At 37.7% G+C, this 17,561-nt stretch overlaps 1 protein-coding gene across 1 annotated transcript in view; it reads left to right on the plus strand.

Annotated features, from left to right (window-relative positions):
• The window catches only part of cenpx (centromere protein X), a 64,448-nt gene that overhangs the window by 40,301 nt on the left and 6,586 nt on the right, over positions 1 to 17,561 (plus strand). The window contains exon 4 of the mRNA XM_028818840.2: positions 14,200 to 14,288. Coding sequence (XP_028674673.1) covers positions 14,200 to 14,288 — 89 coding nt within the window. The remainder of the gene's footprint in view (positions 1 to 14,199; positions 14,289 to 17,561) is intronic.

The following is a 17,561-nucleotide window of genomic DNA, read 5'->3' on the forward strand; positions in this document are numbered from 1 at the left end:
ACGGTGGAGGCAGTGTGATGGCTTGGGCATGCATTGCTGCCAGTGGCACTGGGACACTAGTGTTTATTGATGATGTGACACAGGACAGAAACAGCTGAATGAATTCTGAGGTGTTCAGAGACATACTATCTGCTCAAATCCAGCTAAATGCAGTCATATTGATTGGGCGGCATTTTATGATACAAATGGACAATGACCCAAAACATACAGCCAAAGCAACCCAGGAGTTTATTAAAGCAAAGAAGTGGAAAATTCTTGAATGGCCAAGTCAGTCACCTGATCTTAACCCAATTGAGCATGCATTTCACTTGTTGAAGACTAAACTTTGGACAGAAAGGCCCACAAACAAACAGCAACTGAAAGCCCCTGCAGTAAAGGCCTGGCAGAGCATTAAAAAGGAGGAAATCCAGCATCTGGTGATGTCCATGAGTTCAAGACTTCAGGCTGTCATTGCCAGCAAAGGGTTTTCAACCAAGTATTAGAAATGAACATTTTATTTCCAGTTATTTAATTTGTCCAATTACTTTTGAGCCCCTGAAATGAAGAGATTGTGTTAAAAAAATGCTTTAGTTGCCTCACATTTTTATGCAATCGTTTTTTTCACCACACTGAATTAAAGCTGAAAGTCTGCACTTCAACTGCATCTGAGTTGTTTCATTTAAAATTCATTGTGGTAATGTACAGAACCAAAATTAGAAAAAAGTTGTCTCTGTCCAAATATTTATGGACCTAACTGTATAGTATAGTGTTGCAAAAACTACAGACTACACTCAAGCTTTTCTGTGAGCATGAGGGTGGTTTTTACAACTGTGTGTGCATGTTTATATACTGTATGTGTGTGTGTGTGTATATTGTGATACCCGGCACACACACCTCAGCCCCCCCAAACAGGCACTAAACCACTCGCCCAATTGTGCTAAAAATTGTGTTGAGCAGGTTTTTATCCAAGTGGTACACATCCAGTCAAAGTACAGAAATTGTCTTACACTGATTCAGGTGTAGTTAGGCTTAAACTAACATCCATCTCTCCATGTGTGAAGAAGCTGGTATCAAGTCATCATACACAGTGTGCCTACTAGTGTACCTACATAACAAAGATACATCTCTGGTCTGTATTATTGAGTGTTGTACCAGACAAATATGTTATTGTTAATGTCTACAATATTTGTTTTTGGAGTTAAATGTAATTTTTTTTTTACTGATAAGCAACTTTATTTGGAACAGAAGTTTATTTTGAAATACAGTACTAAAACTATACCTTGGTAAAAGATTTTGATTAGGGATGGCTATGTTTACAATGCATTGTTGAAAATAGTTCTGTTTTTTTGGTCTTGTCTTAGAAGTAGATGGAGCTCTATTAGCACTGGTGTTATTTTTCTTTTTCTCTTTTTTTTTTTTTTAAACTATTATCTTGAAGTATCCTGTATTTACTCAACCTGAAAAGAATTAATTACAGTACAAGTATATGCAAGTATATATAAGCGTGAACAGCAAACAAACAGCTCATAAAGAAAAGGAAAAGATAGCTAAAGCCTCATCAAAATCTATACTGGCCACAGGCACACAGTATGGCCTGCTAGAGCCTTACCTGGAACAGACAGGTAAAGGAACAGATCTGCCAGGACCTGATGCTCCAGCATCAGCTCCTGCCAAGAGCAAAATTTGGAGCAAAACTGCAAGTGAGGCAGGCAAGGAGTATTCGTTGATTCCAGGAGGATTATTGGAACTGAGTATGGCCTCTCTATCCCCACTGTCAAATAGAGTTAATACCAGCATATCAGTTCCAACTGAACTTGCAACTCCACAAGCGTGGAGAAGACCAAAATGTATTGTCCAAGGTGAAGGTAATGATTACTCAACTCAAATTGGGGAGAACATAATGATATAAAGGGTGATATAAATAAGAATATAAACAAGAGAATTGAGAAATATTTAAGTAATAAATTTACTGCAACCTTTAAAGAAATTCTTGAAAGAATTGATGAAAAAATATAGGAAAATATGAGTTTGAGAATAAAATTAGAGAACTCGGTTCTCAGCTTAAAGATGTTAAGCAAACGTTTACAACTCGTATTGAAATAGATGAACAATCGACATCCGCCACTGATGAAAAAGCAACAGCTGCAAAATTAGAAGTGCTTGGTGACAAACTAGCTTTACTGGAAGACAGATATATAAGGAACAACATCAGAATCGAAGGTCTCCCTGAAAACTGAAAGTCCAAATCCTATAAAATTCATAGCTGAACTGTTCTCTAAAATAATTGGGGGGGGACTTCAAATCAGACACCAAGATCTCAACAGCTTATCGTAAACATGAATTGATTGTCTTAAAACCAAGAAGCCTAATTGCCCGTTGCAACAAACTATAGGTTAAAAAAACTTAATGTCACTTCTCAGACAAAAGAAGAGATTATATTTGAAAATGACCGCATTCATACTTTCCCAGACTTCTCCCCTTCAACAGCTGCTAAATGCATTGCATGCTACTGTATTAAACAGTGCTTAAGCAAAGCCGAAATCAGATAAAGCCTCTTGTTTCCTGCCAAATTAAAAGTGGTTATTGAAGGTCATGAAGGAGAAAAAGAGCTAAGAAGACTGATCCTGACATCCTTTGAAACATGATCATGAGACATATTACGTCCTTACAAGGTAAAGAAGATCCTGGTGGCAACTTGGTCCATTTGTAATGCAACATTTGCCAGAACTATATACTGTATTCTATTTCTTTTTTGGACATTTTTTTTTAAAAATTACAGTTATAATAGTGAAATTTCTTCCATTGAAAATAAGTACATTTTGGTAACCATAAAGTAATTAGTTATATACAGTGTTTTTGTTGTTGTTTTTTTTTTCCTTCGCCAAAGTGGACTGTTTAACCTCATACCCTTGGTTTATTGCATCTGGAATACAAAGAACAATTCCGTTTGTTTGATCCTGAAGGGCAAAATGTCATGGTGATGGGTAATTTATTTAATACTAAAGTGATTTTGATAAATATTTATGCACCTAATATGAATGATAGAGATTTCATCCAAAATGTATTTGCATTGATTCCTAATGGTTTTTTTTTTTGTTCTTTATTTCGTCTTATACGATTTCTTGTATTAGAAATTTGTTAGTTTTCGCATACCCCTTGGGGTCAGAGCGCAGGGTCAGCCATTGTACAGCGCCCCTGGAGCAATTACAGGTTAAGGGTCTTGCTCAAGGGCCCAGCAGAGTAGGATCTCTTTTGGCAGTGACGGGGATTCGAACCGGCAACCTTCAGGATACCAGCGCAGATCCTTAGCCTCAGAGCCACCACTCCACCCTAATGTTAACACTCTTAAAACTATAATGGCTGGAGACTGTGTTTTAAATCCAGACCTGAATAGGTCCTCAGCTACAGTGACGATAACATCTAATGCTACAAAACTAATTACACAGTTTGTAATCAATCAGAACATATTAGACTCATGGAGATTTTTAAATCCAAATTTAAGAGCATGTTCCTTCTTCTCACCAGTACATCATTGTTGCTCAAGAGTTGATTATTTCTTCACAGATAATATTTTTTTGCCCACCATCAAATTTTGCAAGTATGAAGCTATTGTTATCTTTGGCCATGCCCCTCTTATCATGGATCTTAAATTTCTATGCCCTACACACACATCTTGTAGCCTGCGTCTTAACCACCCAACCCCCCGTCATTAGCTGATGAGAACTGAACACAATTTATATCCAAGCAAATAGATTATTTTTTGGAGACAAATGCATCCTCACAGGTCTCTGCAGGAATACTCTAGGGAAACTCTGAATGCATTTTTAAGAGGACAGATTATTTTATACCTTTCTAATAAAAATAAACTGGAAACCAAGAAGACGTCCTTGATAATCAGCGAAATTACCGAAATAGATCAAGAATAAGCTGGGCGTCTACATGAAGCACTTTATAGGAAAAGACAGGTATTGCAATCAGAATTTAATCTCTTGACAACAAAAGAAACTGAACAACTCATCTTTAAATCGTGACCTTCTTATTATGCTTCTTTGGTGTTCATAGTAATATCTTAATTCAGCAAATCCACAAGCAGGAAGTTCACAATGCAATAACAGTAATTATCAACACAGAGAGATAAACTCATTAACCATAAAAACATTTAGAGAGTACTATAAATCCTTACATTCTATTCAGTTTAAAGAAAATAAGACACAATCTAAGAGTTCTGTGGTGCATTACAGATACCACAGCTAGATATTCTTAGTGCAGAGGAACTGGATAAACCTCTGACAGTCTTAAAATTACTAGACACTATAAACTCACTTTAAAGTGGGAAAGCAACAGGCCCCAATGGCTACTCATTGGAATCTTATAAATAATTTTAAAATAAGTTAGCTCCACTATTATTAGCAAAGTTTATAGACGCTAGAGAGACAACAGAATTCTGCCTCAAACTTTTCACCAAGTATTAATTGCCATCTTTCCTAAGAAAAATAAGGACTTGTTACAATGTGTATCATACAGACCAATCTCACCTCTAAATAATGAAGTTCATATACTCTCCAAAGTTCTTACTAGAAGGGTTGATATTACTGTATATATCAGACCCACAAAATTCCATGCCAGCAGACCTAAAAGCACTAGCAGAATTTAAAAAGATATCCGGATTCAAAATGAATTTGAATAAAATTGAACTCAGTAGCACACAGTATTAGAATGGACACCTTTTCATTTATCTTAGCAGATCAGTTTAAATACCATGGGGTAGTGCTGGGCGGTATGACCAAAATTCTATATCACGGTATTTTTCAAAGTTATACCGGTTTCACGGTATTGGACGGTATTTTTTTCCTATACATGAGTGGATGTTAACCACATTTTTTACTGGAATTACTGCCTAAGAATAACCTATTTCACTGTCATAATTGTACATTGTACAGAAAAACATTTTAATACAGGTTTGCATGGCCCCATAAAGTGATAGATTTTAACACCAGAGTCCATGAAAAAACTCATAGATCCGGCCCACCTTAAAACTGTTCTCACCTCTCTTTTGTCTTCTAAATGTGCCGATTAAGACGAGTCAGCAAGCAGACGGCTATTCCATCCCCCACCGTCGCAGAACGTTCACTAAGTTTTTCTAGCTCATGCCTTGTTTGATTATCTGGGAGTGACTGAACTGCTAGAGTTTTAGAGTGGAAATAATAGATCGTTATTTGGAACACACGCATTTCATGTATGTTCTGTTTCTACAGTAATATGTGTAAACACATTTTTAAAATAGAAACATTTTTCATATTTTAGTAGTAAATGAGAAAATGTAGGCATAAACTATATAATATAGAGTAGTGGTAAGATTTGCTGACTTGTAATCAAACGAACCCGGTGTAATCAAGAGTCCCCGGTTCGATCCCGACTTCCTCCTATATTTGCTGTTTTCAGTAATGAGCTGCTCTTATTGTTAATATTATACAGTACACACATACACTGTATCTGTAACACACGGTGTACATTTATAGGACTTGTAAAAGTTTCCTGGTTTTTTTTCACTTTTATTCTCTCTAAATCACGATATATACTAAGTCGCGGATAGTTGACACAGACTGCTCAGCCAATCAGTGCGCAGCAGGCCTGTTGCGCCTTAGAGACTCAAGTTCGATTCCCCGCTGGAAAGAAAGTGTTATTTTTTTTTTCTTTTTAACTATATAAAGTAGTATGCACTGTCAGTCAGTCAGATCGTTGTATTCTCATGTGGGATGCTCCTTTTAAAATATTTTTAACAATTGAGACTACAACTAACATGAACAAGTGTCTTTATAACTGTTATTATATAATATATATATAAAAACAGCTAAGGGGATAGATAAATAGCTATAGTGCGTCTTTATTTGATCCAAATAAATAACATGCGAGCTGATTTATTTACTTATCTTCCTACAGCATAAAGTCACAAGTGAACTGTTGAGCTTCCTCTGTTTGATCGTCAAGGGCATGCTTACAAATTACATGTGTAATGCCACGAAACATACCTGCTGACACTTTAGTACGCGAGCAATGGTACGAGAATGCAGTTAGACTTTTTTAGGGCACATACACCATGCTAGTGTTTAGATCTGGACGGTGTAGGGTTGGCGAGCTCTGTAAGCCATGCTGTCTCTTTGAAGGACAGGTGAATGGCAGGATGACACCGGACTTTTGCCTTTACGCCTGGTGCAGCTGCGTTGTTCTTTTATGTGAGTCGACATTTCTTGTGGGGAGGGCTTCTGTTTTTTCCGATCTGAGTTCACCTCTGTTATAGCGCGTCTTTATTTGAAAACAGCAGTGTCAGATCGGGGCAAGCGTGAACGCTAACTTTGACAAGCACTATAAATTTACAGCGGTTGTTACAGACGTAAATCAAATGTATGTTATTATTGTATAATATTAACAATAACAGCAGCTCTCTACTCAAAACGGTAAACTTGAGAAGCTGCTAGCATCGAACCCAGAAGCTCACAAACTCAACTCAGCGTCATAGAAAAGTTTGCGGCAGCCACCCGTATAATTGTTTCCTGGCTGCAAAGTCGTAAAGTAAATACAGCACTGATGTGCACAAAACCAAGTCCAAAACAGAACTGAGGGAATAGGGAAAAGGTGGAGGCTTTTAAAGGGGAAGACAGAAAATGAGATCAAAGGGGCCGGGCTCATGAAGGTCTTCAGCCATAGGTTCGAGCCCGGACATGACATCACAAGGGCCAGAGCCGGCAAGGACTCCTTCCCGGAAGTGACATCAAGAGGACCAGGTGGAATCTCCCATGAAAGGTCTGCAGGAGAGAAAAAGAGTCAGTGCACTCTACCACATCCCAGTATGACTCGGAACTGCCCTTACTTAAGCCCTTTAGCTGCCTCCCATGGGCACGTGTGTGACAATACGCAAACAAAAGAAAATGGGAAACGGAGAATGGGAAATAATTGGCGCATACGAACGGGCATAGGGAAACTGGCCGCCAGTGCTTTTGTTCGCCACCAGAGCGTGTGGTCGTGAACAGATGCAAAATTTTGGCAAACTTTTTGATCATAACCCAATTTGTGTTCGGAAATGTTCGTGACCAGAGGTTCTACTGTACTACCAAAGAAGTCGCGACAACAAGCCACACTGACCCAATTTGTTTTTCTTCAGTTATAGTCTTGAATTAAAGCACACTTGTTCTGTTATATTTGTACCTTTTGTGAAAGTGCTTATTTGATATTTGGACGTCAGTCTTCACATATAGTACACTTCATGTCTACATTTTGTCGTTAGTACTAAAGCATGAAAAAAGTTTGTCTTTTACGTATGTGCTCAACATTTCTTGCATTTCCTGTCATCCTACACTTACATGAAATGCATGTGTTCCAAATAACGATATTTTTTAGCCTATACAGCTCTAGGTACCTCACTCCCTGATAAGCAAGGCTTTAGCTGGGAGAGGTTTTTGCTGTTTCTGCAGCGGTGGGAGGATGGGATAGCAGGCTGCTTGGGCTTTTCAACACTTTTACAACACAAAAGACGCTGATGGAGAGGTTTTTCGTATGCTTTGGTAATTCTAGTGTTAAAACATCAGGATAGGCATTGTAGGTTCTTTTTAACCAAAACTACAGGAAAATAATTATTACACGGTTAATTTATTATTTCATGATGTATATTGAAGGATAGCATTGTAGCACAGTATTTAAGACCCCTACCTCATAGATGCAGTGTCCTAAGTTGGAATTCAATAGCAGATGAAAGTCCTTGTGGAGCTTGCTCCCCCCAGGTCTTACAAAACAACTTGCTTCATTTCCTGCACTGTTTGTTGCTGTAATTGCAGGCACTGTGTCATAAGTTTGCACGCCTGTCTGTCCTATAAAATACATATATGGTTCATTTACTATAGTAGCGCAGGCACAGTGCTAAGCGAAGTCTACAAGGAAGTAGATTTGACTCCTCTTTTCTAATTGCTGTTCTAATTAATCTAACTTTTGTTTTTGGCCATGAACATGTTTAAAGATACATACTGCTGTGTGCCCATTTTGTTTGCATATTTTGTGGTTTTGATTTTGCCATCACCTGGTCAGCAGCTGATTTTTTATATAAAATAGCAAATAGCACAGCTGTTAGAAAATAACATTAGAACAAGGCAACTTGTGCACATACAAGAAGTCTCACTTTACCATGACTGTCTGTGTCTGTGCATGTCTGGTTAAAATGTGGTTGTTCTTCACTCAGTGAAGTGATGGTTAAGCTTCAGCAGGAGTTCGCTCTCAAGGTTTTTGCAGTGAAACTGTGACCGTTTAGCAGTGAACAGGAGCCCCACATTACTAAAAGTCTCTTACAGGCTTCAGACGCAGGAAGTTTGTGTATGGTCATGTGACTGCATGGCTACGTCTGATTGGTGAAACGGAGTCATGTGATTATTGTTGCTACGTCTGATTGGTGAAACAGTCATGCAGTAGATCCACTGGTGACTTTTCTCTTTTGCAAAAATGTAAGCGTATCTAATGTTAAATGGAAAAAAGTAACGAGTCGAGTGTTACCCAATGTAGTGGAGTAAGAGTAACGTTACTTCTTCACAAATGTACTCAAGTAAAAGTAAAAAGTATGGTGCAGTAAAACTACTCTTAGAAGTACAATTTTTTTTAAAAAAGTTACTCAAGTAAATGTAACGGAGTAAATGTAACTCGTTACTACCCACCTCTGTTTATTATTCTTTATTCTGCAGTTGGAGTGCCTCATCTACTGCTTTCGGTTATCCCAGTAGGAGAGGCACAGCTTAAGTCAGTGTGACTCTGGCTGCAATTATGTATTGATCAAAGGTATGATTGAATTCTCCATGATTCATTATTCTGTAGTGCAGTTCCTTAGAAAAAATACTGTGTGAGTGCTGTTTAAAAATAATAACGTATTGTGTTCTGTAGACAAAGCCTTGTACCTTTTCATTATTATACAATGTATGTTTACTTTTGGTACTTTAGTACTTTTGGCATAACTTTTTACTTTTACTCAAGTACTTTTTTAATTGAAATAATTCTTATTTCAGCAAAGGTAAAAATTTGAAGTACTACAACTTTTACTCTGTCATTTCTGAGTACTTTTTGCAACTGCACCCTACCTACCACATGCTAATTGATGAGTGTCCTGTGACTGGTCAGTTCACTTGGTAGCACTTTTGTACATGTCAGGGAGACACCTACAGTGTCACATTTTGAAAAAGCAGAAGTAGTGCTGGGCGGTATACCGGTTCATACCGAAAACCGTTTTTTATTTTTTTTATGATATGGATTTTTCTTATACTGCAACACCGGTTTAAATTGCCTAAACGACGTTCGGAACGTGGTGCAGCGGGAAACTGTTCAAGTGGGGACCTTTTTCACTGCTACACCGCTAAACACAGATTTGTTGCACTAGGGCTCTTTTTCACTGCTACACCACCAAATAGTGGGCGGTAGCATAGGTATGCCGCGCGATGAAAATGGACAGAGAGCATTCCAAAACTGAAGCTGACGATAAAGTTAAACATAATGACACAGAAGAAGTTTTGCCGAAAAAAAAGGAATCACATTCGTTTCCTGGAGATACTTTGGTTTTAAAAGGTCAGATGTGTAAATACTGTTTCTATACTACTGGATAACACTGCAAGACAAGTTGTACTTGTTTTTGTACTTGCTAGTGTATGTTTTGCTTGTATTGATCCTGCGATGTGCTGGCGACTCGTTCAGAGATGGGCGCAACTCTGAATGGATGGCATAATTAAACATGTATAACAAAGATATTTTTAAAGTTCTGAACACTCCGTCGGCTAAGTTAATAACTAGTTTTAATTTCACAAAGACGTTTATCTGTGCGCTGATTGCTGCAGGCGCCTGCTGTTAGTGCGGAGGAAGTCAGTTTAAGAAGCGTAGTGATTAACGACTGGGTCGGGGAACACTTAACACAAAGTATTTGATGTGCTGCATTAACTTGTGACAGGGTTTGAGAAAATCTAGTAAATTAAACATTGATTTTAGGATGAAGTTTAGTTTACAATATTCTACTTTAATTATAAAATAAACTATGAGAATAAAGTGGAAATGTCGACTTTAATCTTGACATAGTCAACATGTCGAATTTATTCTCGACATATAGTTTGTTTTTTTCTTCCGTGTTGATATTTTTTTTTTCTTCACAGTGGCCCTAATGTGCTTCCATAGGGCTATACCACAAACAGCATTATAAATGCAAGTTGCAGTTTTTATTATTTATGTATATAGCTTAGCTTGAAGCAAGGTCCATATTAATGCAGTTTGCCTAAATGATGGTACAGTTGGTAAGATGTCATCACCAAGTTGCACTTGTTTTATTTTATTTTAATTTGGTGAATACTGTGTAATGCACCTGGGCTTTGAAGCCTTGAAGTAATGGTGCAGCTATCAGTAATACTATTATGTATTTTATTGTTGTTATTTATTAGTTTAAATATTATGCAGTTTAATGATGGTAAAATTGTTTAAAAAGTCACTTAATCGTGTCAGTGGACAGAGATTGTTAACATTAACAGAAAGTGTAGTTGGTTTACAAAAAATATTTACTATTTATTCTTTTTCTAAGACGTGTTCAGTGCAATCCAACTTTTGACAAACACCTCTTGATATTTTACTAAGTCTAAATGCCTCTTTGGATGGTTGAAAATATGTTGTCAAAATCATAGTTTAAGCTTTTGCAAAATTTGTTCAATTAAAGGTTCTATATTTTGACTGCATCTGTCATGCAATGTGATTCCTTCTCTTTAGTGCCACCATCTTGAAAACTATCACTTTATGGGGCCATGCAAACCTGGATTAATACTTGTGTGCACATTAAAATGTCTTTTTGTACGATGTACAATTCTCATAACAGTCTAATAGGTTATTCTTAGCCAGTCTACTGCAGTAATTGCAGTGGAAAATGTGGTTAGCATCCACTTATGCATGGGGAAAAAAATACCATCTAATACCGTGAAACCGGCAGAATTTAGAAAAATACCATGATATAGAATTTTGGTCATACCGCCCACCTCTAAGCAGAAGACAAGATGAAAAAGATATAAAGATGCTTCCCCTTTGCCACTCACAGGTAGAAACAAAATCAGTCTGAAATTTCTGTACTGGCTAGGTTGGTCAAGAGATGACTGTGTGTACCAGTAACAAGTGCCTTTCTAGTGTATGCGTGTCTTCCACTGCTGCAGACATTGTAACTGCATTGTCACACTTCGGGGCATGTTAGCCAACTCTTGTTTTTGCCATAGAACCTCAGTATTCCTGTAAGCTAGGTTCATTTTAAATCTCTTTACAAGAGAAACTATGTGGCATTTATTATTTACATACCCCCTGAGCAAATTATTAGGAATGCCAGTACATCTTCTTATCCATGCAATTATCTAATCAGCCAATCATGTGGCAGCAGCAAAATGAATGAAATCTTGCAGATACAGGTCTGGAGCTTCAGGAAATTTTCACATCAGACACAAAAATTGAGGGGAAAAAAATGTGATCTTCATGATTTCGACCGTGGGATGATTGTTGGTGCCAGAGAGGGTAGTTTGAGTTTTTCTGTAACTGCTGATCTAGAATTTATTCAGAATTGTGCTAAAAACAAAAAGTATTCCGTGAGTGGCACTTTTGTGGACAGAAATGCCTTGTTGATGAGAAAGGTCAGGGGAAAATGACCAGAGTGGTTTGAGCCGACAGAAAGACCATGGTAACTCAGATAACCACGCTATAACTGTGGTGAGCAGAACAGGATCTCAGAATACACAGCACTTGAGACAGATGGGCTACAACAACAGAAGACCACATGGGATTATGTCCCTGTTAGGCAAGAATAGAAGGCTGAAGGTAACATGGGTCCAGGCTCCCAAAACTGGACAGTTGAAGACTGGAAAAATGTAGCCTGGTCAAATTAATCTTGATTTCTGCTGAGGCACACAAATGGTAGTGTCAGAGTTTGATGCCAACAGCATTAGTTCATACACCTAAAATGTCTTATGTCAGCAGTCCAGGCTGGTAGTGTAATGGTGTTAGTGAATGTTTTCTTGATACACTTTGGGCCTGGTAATACCAATTAATCATTGCCTGAAGAACATGGCCTTTTTACTATTTAGTGTTGCTGACTATGTGTATCCCTTCATGGCCACAATTTACCTATCTTCTAATTGCTACTTCCAGCATGTTAATACATAATGTCACACAGCAAAAATGTCAAACTAGTCTGTGCTTGACTATGAGTTCAGTATTCTTCAGTGGCCTTCCAAGTTAACGAATCTAAATCCGATAGAACACCTTGGTAGAAAGGCGATTTGCAGTATGGATGTGCTGCTAACAAATCTGCATAAACTGTGTGATGCACTTACTGTACATCAGCATTGACCAGAATCACAAAGGAATGTTTCCAGCATCTTGTGGAATCCATCCCATGTAGAACTGAGGCTGTTTTAAAAGCAAAAGGAGGCACTTTTCAGCATATGTATAGTGCTCATTGTAATTTTCTTAGTACTACAAAGTATTTATTATTTTTGTATTCAAGGTTAATTCAGATTTTTCAACTATTTTTTTTAACAGATTTGCATAGGGTATCATTTGTTTTTTAGAGGAGAGACGACAACAGATGTGGACAAATTTGTTGGTACCCCTCAACAAAAAAAGAAGAACCCAGAATTGTCTTTGAAATAGCTCGAAACTAACAGAAGTAATTGACACCAATCATGGTTTATTCCCTATTTAACAAAAATTTGGTTTAGAGTTTTGATTCAGCAGAATACCTGGAATAATAACATAAATGAAAATGGCATGCACAAAAAATGATGGGACCCTTAACCTAATATTTTGTTGCACAAACTTTAGAGGCAATCACTGAAAACAAGCGATTCCTACAGCTCTCAGTGAGACTTCTGCACTTGCCAACAGGTAGTTTGGCCCACTCTACCTGAGCAAACTGCTCCAGTCACAGTATTTCTGGATTGAAGGGGGCCTTCTCCAGACTGCAGGTTTCAGTTCTTTCCAAAGATGTTCAATACAATTCAAATCAGGGCTCATGAAGACCACTTCAGAATAGTCCAATGTTTTGTTCTTAGCAATTTTTGAGCACTTTTTAGCTGTGTGTTTTGAATCATTATCTTGTTGGATGATCCATGACCTGCAACTGAGAGCTTTCTGGGACTGGGCAGTACATTTTGCTCTAGATTGCATTGATAGTCTTGATATTTCATTGTCCTCCACACAGACTCAAGGCTACAGTCCCATGGACCTTAAACATATTAAAAATATTTGCAACTATTGTTGCAGGAATGTCAGACTGCTTGGAGATGGTGTTATAGTCTTTGCCTTTAACATGCTTGTCTACCATTTTCTTTGTGATCTCCTCAGACAACTCTCCCCTTGCTTTCTCTTGTCCGTGCTTAGTGTGGGACACACAATGATACCAAACAGCTTTTTTTCATCATAATAGGGTGAATGACTGAATACATGATTGGAGACATGTGTGATACTTATTAAAGAAAACAGCTAGTTTAAAAAAAAAAACAAAACAAATCACTGTAATCCAATTATTTATGATCTTTTCTAGTGGTAACAACAAATATGTCTGGGCCATTTTAGAATATCTTTATAGAATAAGCAGTACTTTATCTCTTTTCACACATGCTTTGCTTTACTGGATGACATATCAAAGGCATGTAGGTATACATGGGACAACTGCTTTTCATTTAATCACTTTTCAGGAGGCTTTAAGCATACCAACAAATTTGTCCATGTCTGCAAATACAGGTTTGCATAATATGGATGCTGTTAAGTTTAAGTAGAATTGAAATAGACATTTTACTTTTGAGAGATGGAACTTTTGATTTAAATGTTTGTTTCCAGTATTGTTATTACTCAAAAGAAAAAATATTAAAATTTTGGAGATGCAATTCATCTTTATAAGCATGTTTTAGGCAAGATTCACTTGTTTTTAGCAAAAAGTTAATAGAAATTGCCCAAAATTGTAATACTAATAGAATATGCAAGTAAATATTGATGTATTATTGAACAGGGAGGTCCTACCCCAATCAAATGGATAATCCTTTTCCTGTAATATTCTGGACAAATAGTCACTATTTATCTTTGGGTTTTAACTTATATCTGTGAATCATTAAATAAAATTAAGCATGCAGATTACATCATCATGTATACTTTTATGTTTACCTCTCCCCTTCCCCTTTCTCGTTTCAGAAGCAGCAGCCCGTTCAGCTAAACAAGCAAAAACGGAAGAAAATGAATTGGTTAGCATTGATCATTTTGAAAAGATCCTACCACAACTGGTATGTTTTCCTGTTTTCACTTTACTGGGTACTTCCTTGGAGTTAAATAACATCTTCACATTTAATTAAAATTAGGGATTCTCAGATCATGTTTTTTCAGGGCTGATACTGATTACCTGTTTCATGTTACTGAATCGTCCGATTAACAATTTTTACTTTTTTTTTCTTTATCCCTTTAAAAAACTTTGCACGAAGCTCTCAAATAACCAGATGTATAGAAGCCTTAGGCTCTTTATTTAACTGTTAATTTTGGTATTACAGACCACAGATATTACCTGTTCATTTTTATTGACAGTGCTTATTATGGGGTGTTGCGTGTAGAATTCTGAGGAAAAAAATGAATTTAATCCATTTTGGAATAAGGCTGTAACATAACAAAATGTGGAAAAAGTGATGCGCTGTGAATACTTTCTGGATTCTTTCTTTCTTTCTTTCTATCTATCTATCTATCTATCTATCTATCTATCTATCTATCTATCTATCTATCTATCTATCTATCTATCTATCTATCTATCTATCTATCACTGAAGGTGACAGTAAGTGTGCCCTCAATATTCTTTGTCTTTTCAAAAATTATGGAAAAGGAACTTAGTAGAGATAGCTGGGTTGCTCCACTACCTTTCAGATCTCCCAGAACTTGTTTCCCAAGTAATCAAAAACAGGCTTTTTCTCGCCTTGTCTGTCTGCAGCACTCTTTACACAGAAGACCCAAGATGAAAGAGCAGTTCACCAGCTTTATGGGGAAAATGTTTTAGAATGTACATGCAGAACAATCCCCTCCACGTTAAAAGCCTTCAAGGAAGCTCACCGTTGTCGTTTTTATGTGGATGTGCTGAGTTGTTTAAGCTTTCTGCAGCCATGCTGCATAAACGGTGCAGAGTGGTCAGAAAAAGCACCATAATTATTATTTTTCAAATTGCATTCTTTTAATTTATATTCCCTTAATATACTCATTGCGCTCCATACCTGCATAAGTCATTAGGTCTAATCAGCTTGTTGAAGAAAATCAGAAATAGAAGTATTAGCACTGGGATTATCGATTTCAGTATTGCCAAACTTTGTCATTTTAGGAATCATAAAAGCAGTTACATTTGCTAGAGTTGACTCTAGATACTGTGATTAATGTCATTTTTCCAATTAATGTACCACTTTAGCTATGGAACCCTCTGCTTGTCTCCTCAGTTACATGTCAACTCTGCTTAACACTAGAATTACCAGAGTCTACGAAAAAACTCGTAGATCCGGCCCACCTTAAATCGCTTCTTAAATCCGTTCACACCTCTCCGCCAGCGTCTTTTGTCCTCTAAATGTGCTGATAAAAGACAAACTACCAGCAGCCGGCTATTCCATCCCCCCTCCAACTTAGAACGTGAACGCACTTTTCCCAGCTCATGCCTTGATTGATTGTCTGGGAGTGAACTGGAGTTTTAGACTTGAAATAATACATCGTTATTTGGAACACACGTATTCCATGTGTGTACCGTTTCTACAGTAATCTGTGTAAACACATTGTTAAAACAGAAACTTTTTCATATTTTAGTAATAAATGTTACAAAATGTAGGCATAAACTGTAGAATGTGTAAAGCCCAAGTTCCTAAGATCAAATAAACACTTCCACAAAAGCTTCACATGCCATACAACAGCTTCCGTGGCGTAGCGCGCTAAGATTTGCCTCTCAGAGTGAGTAGCTTTTCTCTGCCTCACAAACATGAGTTCAATTCCCTGCTGGGGATAAAGTGTTACTTCTTTTTTTTCTTTTTAACCTCAAACGGACATAAAATTTGTAAATTGGTATGCACTGTCAGTTAATGAGATCGTTATATTTTCATGTGGGATGCTCCTTTTAAAATATTTTTTTAACAATTGAGACTGCAATTAACATGAACAACTGTCCTTATAACTTATTTTTTTCAAGATCCATAACACACAGACAGACAGAGCACTGCGTAATACAGAGACAAACAGGCAGAGATCTATAATAATAAAAGGCAAAGCCCTCACTGACTGACTGACTGACTGACTGACTCACTCATCACTAATTGTCCAACTTCCCGTGTAGGTGGAAGGCTGAAATTTGGCAGGCTCATTCCTTACAGCTTACTTACAAAAGTTAGGCAGGTTTCATTTCAAAATTATACGCGTAATGGTCATAACTGGAACCTCTTTTTTGTCCATATACTGTAATGGAAGGCAGCAAGATGGCCGTAGGAGACTGAGTTGCGTGTCGTGTCATCACGCCTCCCACGTAATCACGTGAACTGACTGTGAACTCAGTATGTAGAAAAGAAGGAGGAGCCCCAAAGAGCGCTGAAGAAAACACTCATTACACAATTGACAAGGCAGCGAAACAATAAGAAGCGAGTGAGTGACGCATACAAGCATCTTCATAAGACACGAGGTATAAAAAAGCACGGTGTAAACCGTAAGTCTAAATTTACTTTATAGAAACGCTCCCGCTGCCGTTTGCAATACCATATTCGCGAGATACAAGTTTAATGAGAAGACACGAGGTATAAAAAAGCACGGTATAAACCTAACCTTAAATTTACTTTATAGAAACGCTCCCGCTGCCGTTTGCAATGCCATATTCGCGAGATACAAGTTTAATGAGAAGACACGAGGTATAAACGAGGTTTGCATCACTTTGTAACAGAGTTAAAATTGCTGTAGCGAGAAACTTTTAACTGCCGGGTCTTAGCTAACATTAAATAAACCCGTGGACATCGCAACATCACACAAGAGAGCGGCTCACGTGAAGTGACTGAACGCAGCAGGAGTGATCACTTCCATGAATCAAACCTGTTCAAAAAACACATTACACAATTGATAAAGTAGGAAAAGAATATGAAACAAAGCACGGTATAAACCGTAACTTCAAATTAAGTTTATAGAAACGCTGCCGTTTGCAATACCATATTCGCCCCTGCGAAGCGCGGTGATTTTGCTATATATATTAAACTATTTCAACCATTGTATGATCTGCTTCTCGCAACTGAAAGAGGGCACCGTGGCAGAAGTTAGCCGACTTGCTCACCAACCACAAGCGTTACCTGGTAGGTAACCACCCATACAATCAGATTGTGAATCAGACTACGAATGCCTGCAATGTAATTACCCCGATCTACATGCTGTCAAATGAACGAACCACACGCCGTAGCACAACGTTAGGGGCTTCGCCTCTACGTCCGAGGATCGATTCCAGTAAGGGAGTGCAGTGACTGTGTACTCCTAATGAGCCCACAATTACGGCGAAACACGTGTCGCATACTATG

The sequence above is a fragment of the Erpetoichthys calabaricus genome, chromosome 14 (genome assembly GCF_900747795.2).
Source record: "Erpetoichthys calabaricus chromosome 14, fErpCal1.3, whole genome shotgun sequence".
NCBI lineage: Eukaryota > Metazoa > Chordata > Cladistia > Polypteriformes > Polypteridae > Erpetoichthys > Erpetoichthys calabaricus.